The sequence below is a fragment of the Salmo salar genome, chromosome 27 (assembly GCF_965601325.2).
Source record: "Salmo salar chromosome 27, fSalSal1, whole genome shotgun sequence".
NCBI classification, from domain to species: Eukaryota; Metazoa; Chordata; class Actinopteri; order Salmoniformes; family Salmonidae; genus Salmo; species Salmo salar.
The window spans coordinates 39811014-39825307 of record NC_138317.1 but is presented as its reverse complement, the minus strand read 5'-3'; the positions used below and the strand labels follow the sequence as shown (position 1 = coordinate 39825307).

The window sequence follows — 14294 nt, the reverse complement described above, 5'->3', positions numbered from 1 at the left end:
ACAATCTGGGTTTGGCGGATGCCAGTAGAACGCTACCTGCCCCCAATGCATACTGCCAACTGTAAAGTTTGGTGGAGGAGGAATAATGGTCTGGGGCTGTTTTTCATTAGTTCCAGTGAAGGGAAATCTTAACGCTACAGCATACAACGACATTCTAGAAGATTCTGTGCATCCAACTTTGTGGCAACAGTTTGGGGAAGGCCCTTTCCTGTTTCAGCATGACAATGCCCCCGTGCACAAACCGAGGTCCATACAGAAATGGTTTGTTGAGATCGGTGTGGAAGAACTTGACTTGCCTGCACAGAGCCCTGAACTCAACCCCATCGAACACCTTTGGGATGAATTGGAAGGCTGACTGTGATCCAGGCCTAATTGCCTAACATCAGTGCCCCCCCACCTTACTAATGCTCTTGTGGCTGAATGGAAGCAAGTCCCCTCAGCAGTGTTCCAACATCTAGTGGAAAGCCTTCCCATAAGAGTGGAGGCTGTTATAGCAGCAATGTTCCAACATTTAGTGGTATCCACATACCTTTGGCTATGTAGTGTAGGTTCACACAGAGAACTAACACTGCATCCCAAATGACACCCTATTCCCTATATTGTGCACTACTTTTAGTGCACTACATAGGGAATAGTGTTATTTAGGATGCAGACCCAGTGTTAGTGTTATCCCAGTGAGCTGAACACAGTGTGATGGCCAACCAGCACAGTGAGCTGAACACAGTGCGATGGCCAACCAGTCCAGTGAGCTGAACACAGTGTGATGGCCAACCAGTCCAGTGAGCTGAACACAGTGTGATGGCCAACCAGTCCAGTGAGCTGAACACAGTGTGATGGCCAACCAGTCCAGTGAGCTGAACACAGTGTGATGGCCAACCAGTCCAGTGAGCTGAACACAGTGTGATGGCCAACCAGTCCAGTGAGCTGAACACAGTGTGATGGCCAACCAGATTAGTGGAACTTGTTTATCTATTCTCCTGAACTGAGGACTAGTGGAACTTGTTTATCTATTCTCCTGAACTGAGGACTAGTGGAACTTGTTTATCTATTCTCCTGAACTGAGGACTAGTGGAACTTGTTTATCTATTCTCCTGAACTGAGGACTAGAGGAACTTGTTTATCTATTCTCCTGAACTGAGGACTAGAGGAGCTTGTTTATCTATTCTCCTGAACTGAGGACTAGAGGAACTTGTTTATCTATTCTCCTGAACTGAGGACTAGAGGAGCTTGTTTATCTATTCTCCTGAACTGAGGACTAGAGGAGCTTGTTTATCTATTCTCCTGAACTGAGGACTAGAGGAGCTTGTTTATCTATTCTCCTGAACTGAGGACTAGAGGAACTTGTTTATCTATTCTCCTGAACTGAGGACTAGAGGAGCTTGTTTATCTATTCTCCTGAACTGAGGACTAGAGGAGCCTGTTTATCTATTCTCCTGAACTGCATCTGAACTGTGAATTTCAGTACTTGCTCTGTCAGCTTTCGACTCTCAGCTCAATGTTGCCACCCACTGGTCTCTATAGCACAGTGCAGTAAACCCAGTTGTTATTCTGTCTTGTTCATGGCCTCAGCTGTTGCTTTTAGATCAGGAGCTTTTCAAGGACCGAAATACTTTTCTAGTCCCTAATCATCATTTTCCTAATCGTTAATCACAACCTTTTTACTTACATTTATGCCATTTTAGCAGACGCTCTTATCCAGAGAGACTTACAGGAGCTCAAGGGCACAGACAGATTTTTCTTCTACTCGGCTCGGTGATTCGAACCAACGACCTTTCGGTTACTAGCCCAACGCTATTAACTACTAGGCTACCTACCTGCATTACTGTAATAATTATTGCTCCTCCCGACACCTCCAGCAGCTGTTGACGTTCCTGCTGAGGTGGGGACGGTTGGGGGCAGGTCTCAGGGAGAGGAGGATATCAGGTTTGTTCTGCTGGATCACTCATCATGAGTCCTGACTCCTCAAGAGTTTTATTAGTTCGACAGCTGAACTGTTGTTATTTTATCTTTATTTAACCGGTAGTCATTGAGGAATGTCGTTGAGGTCAGGAGACTTCTTTCTCTATGGAGATCATAAAACGTCACATTAAAACTAAAACCTGAATGTGGTTGGTTGGCATGGTAGCTGTTTCATGATTGACAGCTGGTCTTCTTCCCAGTCACATCGTCTCCGGTTGAGCAACATCCCCGTCAGGTCAAGCGCGACGCTGTCACGGAGACAGAGAGAAGACATGGTGTCATAATAAAGAAGAACCAGGAGGAGACCCAGGAGGAGATCCAGGAAGGAGGAAGAGGAGACGAGTGTTTTGTGCTGATGAGGCACACTTCCTTAGAGTGGTGTGGAAGAGGGTGGAGCTGAGGCCACCGACCAGGAGAGTAAGATATGTGGTGGACCGAACCAAACTACAGTGGGTAGAGGTGGGGTGATGATTGGTTTTTGTTATTGGACAAGTGTGTCTATTTGACACCACCAGGTACTGAATGGTTTGGTCACGCTTTGTTTGCCACTGCTCCTCCTCCTAAAGGATGTCCAAAATTCCAGTCATTTTTTTCAAAATTCCAGTCATTTTTTTCAAAATTCCAGTCATTTTTTTCAAAATTCCAGTCATTTTTTTCAAAATTCCAGTCATTTTTTTCCAAAATTCCGGTACCATAATTTCCGGACTATAAGCCACAACTTTTTTTCCCACGCTTTGAACCTCGCGGCTTAAACAATGACGCGGCTAATATATGGATTTTTCCCGCTTTCAATTTTTTTTTCTCCAAAAAAACACATTCTGTGACGTGCTCAGTTTTTTGCCGGCATGAAGCTTTTCATTAGACCAATGAAATTGGTTAAGGTCAAACAACATTTTTGTTTACTGTTTAGATTAAATCGAGCGCTCTCAAACTTCCCATCATTCTGATTACGGTAGTCATTTTGTCACCCTCATCATGGCAAAGACACGGAGAAATGCATATGATGCAGCTTTCAAGTTGAAGGCGATTGATCTGGCTGTTGGAAAAGGAAATAGAGCTGCTGCACGGGAGCTTGGTCTTAATGAGTCGATGATAAGACGTTGGAAACAGCAGCGTGAGGAATTGACTCAGTACAAAAAGACAACTAAAGCTGCCTGCTAATTTTGTAATTTTTGTTACAAGCCGTGTTTCGTTAAAGCCTATTTATTTTTGTTACAAGCCGTGTTTCGTTAAGGCCTGTGTAAAGTTCATTTGTTTCAATGTACCGGAAGGCACCTGTGCGGCTTATTTATGTTCAAAATAATATATATTTTTTTAATTCAGTGGGTGCGGCTTATGCGCTCAATAGTCCGGAAATTACGGTAATTAAAAAAAAAATCTCAGGTCTTCCAGAAATCCTGGTTGGAAGTTTCCCGGAATCAAGGGGGAATAAGCAGAACATCTGGGAATCTTCCAGCCGGGATTTCTGGAAAACCTGTGAATTTTGTAAAGGTTCTTGAATTTTGCTAAACATAACCCTACTGTGGCTTAACCAACCTGGGCTTCATCAGCATGCTCTGTGTCTGTTCCACCCTCCACCACTCACCGATGGTTTGTGCTGCTGGACCACGACTCGCCTGCATCATTTACATTTTAGTCATTTAGCAGACGCTCTTATCCAGAGCGACTTACAGTAGTGAATGCATACATTTCATTTCATGCATTTTCTTTTTTTTTTGGTTGTACTGGCCCCCCGTGGGAATCAAACCCACAACCCTGGCATTGCACACACCATGCTGGCATTGCAAACACCATGCTCTACCAACTGAGCCACAGGGGAGACATCACTCGTACCACCACCCCCAGGTAGTTATGGGAAGAGCAACTTACTGACCCATTGCTTACTCGCCCAGGAAATGACCTTGCGGTTGTCTCAAGCTTGACAAGCTGCTCAACATGTCTGCTGGGATATTATGTGGCTTTGCTTTGGATCCTAAGAAACCCCAAGCACATACAGGAAGTCCATTTTGAAGGAGAGCCCTCCACCCTGCGCTTATTCACCCAGGAACTGACCTTGTTTTTCAAGAGACAACGCCAGACTTAACAACTCGACATGCCTGCTGGGATATGTGGCTTTGCTTTGGATCCTGAGGACAATGTTACATTATTAGCAACGGCAGCCGCTGAGCCTGTGTGTGAGCTAAATAAAAATCATTATGACTTCCTGTGGGATCCCGTCAGTCCCAAGACACCCACTGTTCCGTGAGGTAAGTGGCAGGAGACTTAAAATAACTCTACGACGCTACAGCAGAAGAAGAATGGTCCTAAATTTCATAAGTCATAATCGTCTTAACTTTCACAAGTGGGAACTTCTTATTGAGAGGATAGCATAGCATTTTCCCCCTACGCTTCTCTTATAATAACCACAGCTTCATATTGTCTGCTTCTTCCTCTGAAATACTTTTTGCTGAGCTATGGATCTGTTGTTCTGGCCTCGTTGTGTTCTGGCCTCGTTGTGTTCTGGCCTTGTTGTGTTCTCACTTGGCTTTGCAGCGCTTTTATAAAGAAGATTTCGACCTCTATAGACTATGATAATTTGTGTGGTCACATGCCACCAGTCTCAGGCCACATAGGATTCTGTCTCTGATCGGTTCTCACTCTCTTCAGTGCCAGTGATGGTTGACAGGTTTGAGTTGTTGGATCGTTCACCTCCTACTCCCAAGAGCCTGTTCCATTTGTCACGTCGTCCACCCTTACAGGTACACACTCTAGTCTATGTCGTTTCGCTGCGCCCTACTGGTCGCACAAGGAACTGCCTTCAATAAGGTGCAAGTGTGCACGTGTGTGTGCGTATGTCATTATGTTGTGTTGAGTATGTCATTATGTTGAGTGTCATTATGTTGAGTATGTCATTATGTTGTGTTTAGTATGTCATTATGTTGTGTTTAGTATGTCATTATGTTGAGTATGTCATTATGTTGTTTCTGTGATTCCAAGATGGCGTAGCAGTTCAGACGTCCTTTACCCTCCTCTTGTCGTGTCCCGTGTATATATATATTTACATATTTTTCTTGGGCATTATCTTTTTACATTTTTTCTTCTAAAACTCAACCTCAAAGCACTCTCCTGCAACCGGCCTCACCAATTTAAAAAAGAAAGTATTATTTACCTCAAATCCGAAATCCACAACAGAAGCTAGCCAGAGGTTAGCCATTTTCACTGGCTAACGTTGGAGTTCAGCTAGCCACGGTTAGCTGTCCTCAGCTATCCGTTAGCTCGAAAAGCTATCACCAGTTTTTGTACACCGCGACTCAGACCAGAGCACACCGGACCTATTCTCTCTCCTTTCCCCGATTTCTACCGCAGGCTCTGGACATTTACACCTGGATCTTGCAGCTAACTAGCTGCTACCTGAGTGACTATTGGCAACGTCGGTCCCGGAATTAACACACATTATTCCGGAGCTAGCCAGCTGAAGAGTTCTGTCAGCCACTCGTGGGCTTTTCCTGAGCTAGCCAGCTGAAGTGTCTCCTGGGCTACAATCACCTATCCTGACCCGTTTTACTGCCGATGCGGAGCCCCATCGGGCCTTCACGACTGGACCACCGACGTTATCTGCCCGAGGGAGTTATCTAACTGGCCCCTCCGTCGCGACGTAACCTGATCGCCCATCTGCGGCCCACTAATCGTTAATCGTTAGCTGTCTTATCGGCTGCGATCTGAATAGGTCTATCGGACACTTTTCTTGGGCCACTATAACCAACTATTTTGCCAACTTGGACTTGTCCCCCCTTCCACACGGAACCCCACTAACCCACAGACGGAAACGCACGAGGTAGCTAAAAACAGACCTCCCTCCATCTTCCACCAGCTTGCTACCTATGGCCCGGCTAGCTGTCTGAATCTCACTGGACCCTTTGATCACTCGGCTAAGCATGCCTCTCCTCAATGTCAATATGCAATGTCCATTGCTGTTCTGGTTAGTGTTTATTGGCTTATTTCACTGTAGAGCCTCTAGCCCTGCTCATTCTATCTTATCCAACCTCTCAGTTCCTCCACCCACACGCTATGACATCTTCTGGTTTCAATTATGTTTCTAGAGACAATATCTCTCTCATCATCACTAAATGCCTAGGTTTACCTCCTCTGTATTCACATCCCACCATACCTTTGTCTGTAAATTATACCTTGAAGCTATTTTATCGCCCCCAGAAACCTGCTCCTTTTTCTCTCTATTCTGGACGTCACAGACGACCAATTCTTATAGCTTTTAGCCGTACCCTCATACTCATTCTTCTCTGCTCCTCTGGGGATGTAGAGGTGAATCCAGGCCCTGTAGTGCCTGGCTCCACTCCTACTCCCCAGGCGCTCTCTTTTGATGACTTCTGTAACCGTAATAGCCTTGGTTTCATGCATGTTAACATTAGAAGCCTCCTCCCTAAGTTTGTTTTATTCACTGCTTTAGCACGCTCTGCCAACCCGGATGTCCTAGCTGTGTCTGAATCTTGGCTTAGGAAGTCCACCAAAAACTCTGAAATCCCTAACTACAACGTTTTCAGACAAGATAGAACGACCAAAGGGGGCGGTGTTGCAATCTACTGCAGAGATAGCCTGCAGAGCTCTGTCCTGCTATCCAGATCTGTACCCAAACAATTTGAACTTCTACTTTTAAAAATCCACCTCTCCAAAAACAAGTCTCTCACCGTCGCCGCCTGCTATAGACCCCCCTCGGCCCCTAGCTGTGCTCTTGACACCATATGTGAACTGATTTCCCCCCATCTATCTTCAGAGCTCGTGCTACTAGGTGACCTAAACTGGGACATGCTTAACACCCCAGCCATCCTACAATCCAAGCTTGATGCCCTCAATCTCACACAAATTATTAATGAACCCACCAGGTACAACCCCAAAGCCGCAAACACTGGCACCCTCATAGATATCATCCTAACCAACGTGCCCTCTAAATACACCTCTGCTGTTTTCAACCAAGATCTCAGCGATCACTGCCTCATTGCCTGCACCCGTAATGGTTCAGCGGTCAAACGACCTCCACTCATTACTGTCAAACGCTCCCTGAAACATTTCAACGAGCAAGCCTTTCTAATCGACCTGGCCCTGGTATCCTGGAAGGATATTGACCTCATCCCGTCAGTAGAGGATGCCTGGTTATTTTTTTTAAATGCCTTCCTCACCATCTTAAATAAGCATGCCCCTTTCAAGAAATTTAGAACCAGGAACAGATATAGCCCTTGGTTCTCCCCAGACCTGACTGCCCTTAACCAACACAAAAATATCCTGTGGCGTTCTGCATTAGCATCGAACTGACCCCGCGATATGCAACTTTTCAGAGAAGTTAGAAACCAATACACACAGGCAGTTAGAAACGCCAAGGCTAGCTTTTTCAAACAGAAATTTGCTTCCTGCAACTCAAACTCTAAAAAGTTTTGGGACACTGTAAAGTCCATGGAGAATAAGAACACCTCCTCCCAACTGCCCACTGCACTGAGGATAGGAAACTCTGTCACCACCGCTAAGCCCACTATAATTGAGAATTTCAATAAGCATTTTTCTACGGCTGGCCATGCTTTCCACCTAACTACCCCTACTGCATTCAACAGCACTGCACCCCCCACAGCTACTCGCCCAAGCCTCCCCCATTTCTCCTTCTCCCAAATCCATTCAGCTGATGTTCTGAAAGAGCTGCAAAATCTGGACCCCTACAAATCAGCTGGGCTTGACAATCTGGACCCTTTCGTTCTAAAATTATCTGCCGAAATTATTGCAACCCCTATTACTAGCCTGTTCAACCTCTCTTTCGTGTCGTCTGAGATTCCCATAGATTGGAAAGCAGCTGCTGTCATCCCCCTCTTCACAGGAGGTGACACTCTTGACCCAAATTGCTACAGACCTATATCCATCCTACCCTGCCTTTCTAAGGTCTTCGAAAGCCAAGTCAACAAACAGATTACCGACCATTTCGAATCCCACCGCACCCTCTCCGCTATGCAATCTGGTTTCAGAGCTGGTCATGGGTGCACCTCAGCCACGCTCAAAGTCCTAAACGACATCGTAACCGCCATCGATAAGAAACAATACTCTGCTGCCGTATTCATTGACCTGGCCAAAGCTTTTGACTCTGTTAATCACCACATCCTCATCGGCAGACTCAGTAGCCTTGGTTTCTCAAACGATTGCGTCGCCTTGTTCACCAACTACTTCTCTGATAGAGTTCAGCACAGGGTTCAATTCTTGGGCCAACTCTTTTCTCTGTATACATCAATGATGTCGCTCTTGCTGCTGGTGAATCTCTGATCCACCTCTACGCAGACGACACCATTCTGTATACTTCTGGCCCTTCTTTGGACACTGTGTTAACAACCCTCCAGACGAGCTTCAATGCCATACAACTCTCCTTCCGTTGTCTCCAACTGCTCCTAAATACAAGTAAAACTAAATGCATGCTCTTCAACCGATCGCTGCCTGCACCTGCCCGCCTGTCCAGCATCACTTCTCTGGACGGTTCTGACTTAGAATTTGTGGACAACTACAAATACCTAGGTGTCTGGTTAGACTGTAAACTCTCCTTCCAGACTCACATCAATCATCTCCAATCCAAAGTTAAATCTAGAATTGGCTTCCTATTTCGCAACAAAGCATCCTTCACTCATGCTGCCAAACATACCCTCGTAAAACTGACCATCCTACCAATCCTCGACTTCGGCGATGTCATTTACAAAATAGCCTCCAATACCCTACTCAACAAGCTGGATGCAGTCTATCACAGTGCCATCCGTTTTGTCACCAAAGCCCCATATACTACCCACCACTGCGACCTGTACGCTCTCGTTGGCTGGCCTTCGCTTTATAATCGTCGCCAAACACATTGGCTCCAGGTCATCTACAAGACCCTGCTAGGTAAAGTCCCCCCTTATCCCCGCTCACTGGTCACAGCAGCACCCACCTGTAGCACGTGCTCCAGCAGGTATATCTCTCTGGTCACCCCTAAAGCCAACTCCTCCTTTGGTCGTCTCTCCTTCCAGTTCTCTGCTGCCAATGACTGGAACGAACTACAAAAATCTCTGAAACTGGAAACACTTATCTCCCTCACTAGCTTTAAGCACCAGCTATCAGAGCAGCTCCCAGATCACTGCACCTGTACATAGCCCATCTATAATTTAGCCCAAACTACTACCCCTACTGTATTCATTTATTTTATTTATTATTTTGCTCCTTTGCACCATATTATTTATATTTTAACTTTGAACTTTCTTCAAATTATAAATCTACCATTCCAGTGTTTTACTTGCTATACTTTATTTACTTTGCCACCATGGCCTTTTTTGCCTTTATCTCACATAATTTGCTCACATTGTATATAGTCTTATTTTTGTCTACTGTATGTTGTTTTACTCCATGTGTAACTCTGTGTTTTTGTATGTTGTCGAACTGCTTTGCTTTATCTTGGCCAGGTCGCAATTGTAAATGAGAACTTGTTCTCAACTTGCCTACCTGGTTAAATAAAGGTGAAATAAAAAAACAATTTAAAAAAAAATGTTGTGTTTAGTATGTCATTATGTTGAGTATGTCATTTTGTTGTGTTGAGTATGTCATTTTGTTGTGTTGAGTATGTCATTTTGTTGTGTTGAGTATGTCATTATGTTGACTATGTCATTATGTTGTGTTGAGTGTCATTATGTTGAGTGTCATTATGTTGAGTGTCATTATGTTGAGTATGTCATTATGTTGAGTATGTCATTATGTTGAGTATGAGTATGCAGGAAACCTGATGTTGACATACTGTCGTTTCTTTATGGTTCCTCTTTCTATTTGCTGTGATTTTTTTTAACCATATTAACTCTCCCCTTCTCTCCTCTCCCCTTCTCTCCTCTCCCCTTCTCTCCTCTCCCCTTCTCTCCTCCCCTCCTCCTCCCCCTTCTCTCCTCTCCCCTTCTCTCCTCTCCTCTTCTCTCCTTTTCTCTCTCCTCTTCTCTCCTCTCTCCTCTCCTCTCCTCTCCTCCCTCTCCTCTCCTCTCCTCTCCTCTCCTCTCCTCTCCTCTCCCCTCCCCTCCCCTCCCCTCCCCTCCCTCCTCTCCTCTCCTCTCCTCTCCTCTCCTCTCCCTCCTCCCTCTCCCTCCCCCTCCCCTCCTCCCCTCCCCCTCCCCTCCCTCCTCCCTCTCCTCTCCTCTCCTCTCCTCTCCCCTCCCCTCCTCTCCCCTCTCCTCTCCTCTCCTCTCCTCTCGTCTTCTCTTCCCTCCTTTTCCCTCCTCTTCTCTCCTCTTCTCTTCTCTCCTTTTCCCTCCTCTCCTCCCGTCCCCCTACAGCCATGGTGTCCACACCAGACAAGAGCACCCGTCCAGTCAGTGCTCCCATTATGTCCCCCGTCTCTCCCGGAGATGCCGCCCCGTCCCCTGTGACCTCGGGCCTGCCCCGCAGTGTGCGGCGAGAAGCATCCACCGCCCCGGGCCGCCAGTCACGCTCAGCAGAGAGGAAGACCAAGGAAGAGGCCAAGGTGGAGAGCAAGGTGACAGAGGTCTCCAAGACACAGAGCTCCAGACCACAGTCCACCCCAGAGTTCAAGGTATTTCACTCACACATACGCTCACAGAATCAGGCCAGGGCACACTGCAACTCTCTTGAGATGTAAGAGGATATTGCCTCACTGCATTATACACCATTTCTATCAGCGGTACTACAATACACAATGTACAGTATTTAATTGGAGACTGACTGAACCAGGTTGATTACACGAGGACGACACTACATGAGCGTAACAAAATGGCTAGCAACAAATTGAAATGCCAGACAACAGTACACATGTACATGTGTAGGTTTTATACAGTATCACTATTTAATAACAGAGGTTTATACAGTAGCTTTATTAATGGAAAGCATATCCATAGACGACATTTGGGTATACCTATAGCCCGTGCTCCAGTTAGAGCGTAGCAGCGCCGCCCTGTTGGCAGACCACTGTAGTGCGTGAGCTCTGAGCTGTCTGTGTGATATGCCACCACTGCAGAGGGAGGGAGCCAGGAGGAGCAGGCATCATGCCCCTGCAGTCACCACCACCACCAACGGGACAGAGAGAGAGAGAAAGAGCCAGGTTTGTGGCCTTATCGACGCCTAGCTAGCACAGCATGAGACGCATGTGTTACTGTGTGTCTGACTGAAATAAACGCGTTATAATACCACTATAATACCACATGTATTACTGTATGTCTGTCTGACTGAAATATACGCATTATAATACCACTATAATACCACATGTATTACTGTATGTGAAGTCTCGCTTGCCAGACTCACAGCGGCTGTGCGGTGTCTGACTAAAATATTAAAACATTGATACATGGGGCTGGGGTTATTACATGAGATGCATGTTTTAAGAAACGTGTCAGATTAAAATATTGATATGAAGATGGGGGGTTTGAAACAGAGTCATGGGTCTGTAACCTTACTGTATCTGCCTCTCTCTTCCCTCCTCTGGGGTATCGGCAGCATTCGCCCCGAGACAGACCCGGCACGGAGACGGTGCGCGTGAAGAAGGTTAGATATCTGTCTACAGTTAGGCTCTGTACTAAATGGCTTCCTATGCAGTACACTAGTTTTGACCAGAGTGCCCTTTTGGCTCTGGTCAAAAGTAGTGCACTGTGTAGGGAATAGGGTGCCATTTGGGATGCAGACTCAGTGATTCACATCCTCATCCTCGCATCACTCGTCGCCTTTCAGTTGATTTTTCCCCATTCATTTGAAATAATTTCTAATACAAAAAAAATAAAATGTTTTTGGCTGTTTGTTTCTCTGTCCTCCAGCCTTGTATATCTACTGTAACAGGACAGCTATACAAGAGAACACTATTTGGCTGTGGAGTTCCCTTCTTAACGATTTCATGTGTTCACAATGATCAAAGACTTCTTTGGACAGTTACGGAGAAAGAAACGTTTTTTTTCTTCTCTACTTTCCACCATTTGTTTTGAAACCAATAAACGGAGGCTACTTACCCAACAGTATCAGCCTTGCCGTTACCTCCTGCAGAGGCAATACATAAAGCTTTTTTCTTGTGGACATAATTCTTCACCAAGTAGAACTAGAGTGATAAACCAAATGAATGAGGTGCCTGTAAGTGAAAGAACATGGATTGACCATGCCTGTGCTCTAGTCAGTATAATGAGGAAGGCCCTCAGCTGCACTTGTCTGCCGCCTCAGGAAGAATCACTCAAAAAAAGTCAGTGAATTGTGCTTTAGGTAATGCATAAAAACTGATAATGCACAATGATAATGCATTGCTACTGTTACACAGCCCCCGCATGTATGTATATGGTGGATTTATCTGTCAACATTTGGTTCCACTCACAGTTAGTCCTGAAATAAAGAAACCCACCAGATTTTGGTAACTTATGGTGTTCATCACCGTCACCAATGGACCTTTGCACCCACCCTGCACTCCGCTTCACTGCACTTCCCATAGTATCATCTGGTCCCTCGTCACTTCTCCCACCATCAGGAATGAATGCACACATACCGGATATAATCGCTTGCAAGTCAAACAGTAAAAGTACAGAATAAAATAAATAATAAATAATAAATTAAGGATTTCAATTCCACATCTTCCTGAGACCAACTTTGTTCTCTTTTTGTTTTCTTCGTTTTTCACAGAAAAGAGCTAAGAAACTTGAGGGTCAAACTATTTATATCAGGCATAGTAATTTAATGTTGGAGGTTTGTATCACACTCTAGAATATGTCCTATTTGTTCTTTGACTGTTTGTTTGCAGCATGCTCTCTCTCTCTCTCTCTCTCTCTCTCTCTCTCTCTCTCTCTGCATGGGAGTTGTGTTTTCACTTGCCCCGTTTTCTGTTTTTCTTTTTGTCTTGACTCCTCTCCTCTCTTCTATTCTCTCTTTCATTTCTACACCCACCCTGTTTTCAGCTGAACCCTAATGGCTTGGCATGCACTCTTTTCCTGTTTCCTTCTAATGCAAGTACTCACTTTACTTTGATGCTGTTATTCATTCCAACATTTTTCATTTGTTTCTTATCCACATTTGTTTTGATATATGATTGGGAGTGTTTTCTCTATCACTATAGTAGTCCAGTATTATTATTATTTAAAAGCTATAGGCATCGGGTCTGAAAGAGGTGCACCAGTTTGACCTTTGAGACTGAAGAAAAGACATCTAAAATAATGTTAGTGGACACCGTATACCCAGCATGCCCTTTGATTTCAGCCTGCTTGTCAAACTTATGTTTTGTTGTGGCACTTTTTTAGTCGATAATGACTTGCACCTTTTGGATGCTTTTTCCAAATGGTATTGTCGTCGACAATGGTCGTCAAATGTAGGTTTGTTGTAACGACCATAAGTATCTTCCTAAAGGGGGAAAGTGTTTCCAATAGGTATGATGTTGGTTGAATTAAGGCCATTCTTGGACCACTTCTCCAGCCTGCATTGGTGACAGAGGCCAATTTCCAGGAACATGAACACAGCTTTGATTGATAAACTTTTCCCAGTCATATATTTTCATCTCAGTGATGTGATTAACAGGTTAATGATCCCAACCTCTGTTGTCTTTCTCATTGTGAGACCTGGAACTCCTTAACATAGGCTTCACTGCACTGGACACTCTTAGAAAGAAAGGTGTTACCTAGAAAGTAAAAGGGAAACCCTTTGAATAACTAGTTTTGGTTCCACGCAGAACCCTTTTGGTTCCAGGTAGAACCCTTTTCGGTTCCATGTTGAACCCGTTCCACAGAGGGACAAGTACAGTGAAGTACAGGGTTCTCCTATGGGGACAGCTAAAGAAGCCTTTTGGAACCCGTTTTTCTAAGAGTGTACTGTACCTCTCTCAGGGAGAGTCCCAATTGGCACCCTATTCCTTACATAGTTCACTACTTTTAACCAGAGACCTGAGGGTCCTGGTCAAGAGAAGTGCACTATGTAGGGAATAGGGTGCCATTTGGGGGCGGGGGCCTCTCTCACTCATGGTGCTGTTCCTGTATCTAACCATAGCCATGTGACTCTCTCTGACCCTCACCTCTGTTGACCTTTGACCTTGGCTGTGTCCCAAATGGCACCCTATTACCTACACAGTGCACTACTTTTGACCCATAGGACTCTGGTCAAAAGTAGTGCACTATATATAGAATAGGGTGCCATTTGGGACAAAGTCGTGTCTTTGACGTGCTGGTTCAAATTCTACGTCTTTGATTCATCATAATAATAACTGTCGGCTGGCTCAGGACTAAGTATCCTCAGGCATATTGCTGGGAGAGCGTGTGTGTGTGTGTGTGTGTGTGTGTGTGTGTGTGTGTGTGTGTGTGTGTGTGTGTGTGTGTGTGTGTGTGTGTGTGTGTGTGTGTGTG

At 45.2% G+C, this 14294-nt stretch overlaps 1 protein-coding gene across 9 annotated transcripts in view; it reads left to right on the top strand.

Annotated features, from left to right (window-relative positions):
- The window catches only part of LOC106589039 (protein 4.1), a 149022-nt gene that overhangs the window by 93269 nt on the left and 41459 nt on the right, over positions 1–14294 (top strand). For 8 of the 9 annotated variants that reach the window (XR_014382958.1, XR_014382957.1, XM_045709469.2 and 5 more), the window contains 4 exons: positions 10260–10516; positions 10958–11041; positions 11434–11481; positions 12592–12654. Coding sequence is in view for 7 of the 9 variants with exons in the window: in XM_045709469.2 (XP_045565425.2) it covers positions 10260–10516; positions 10958–11041; positions 11434–11481; positions 12592–12654 (452 nt within the window). In the remaining 2 variants the exon portion in view is untranslated. The remainder of the gene's footprint in view (positions 1–10259; positions 10517–10957; positions 11042–11433; positions 11482–12591; positions 12655–14294) is intronic. The other variant, XM_045709463.2, reaches the window with a different exon arrangement.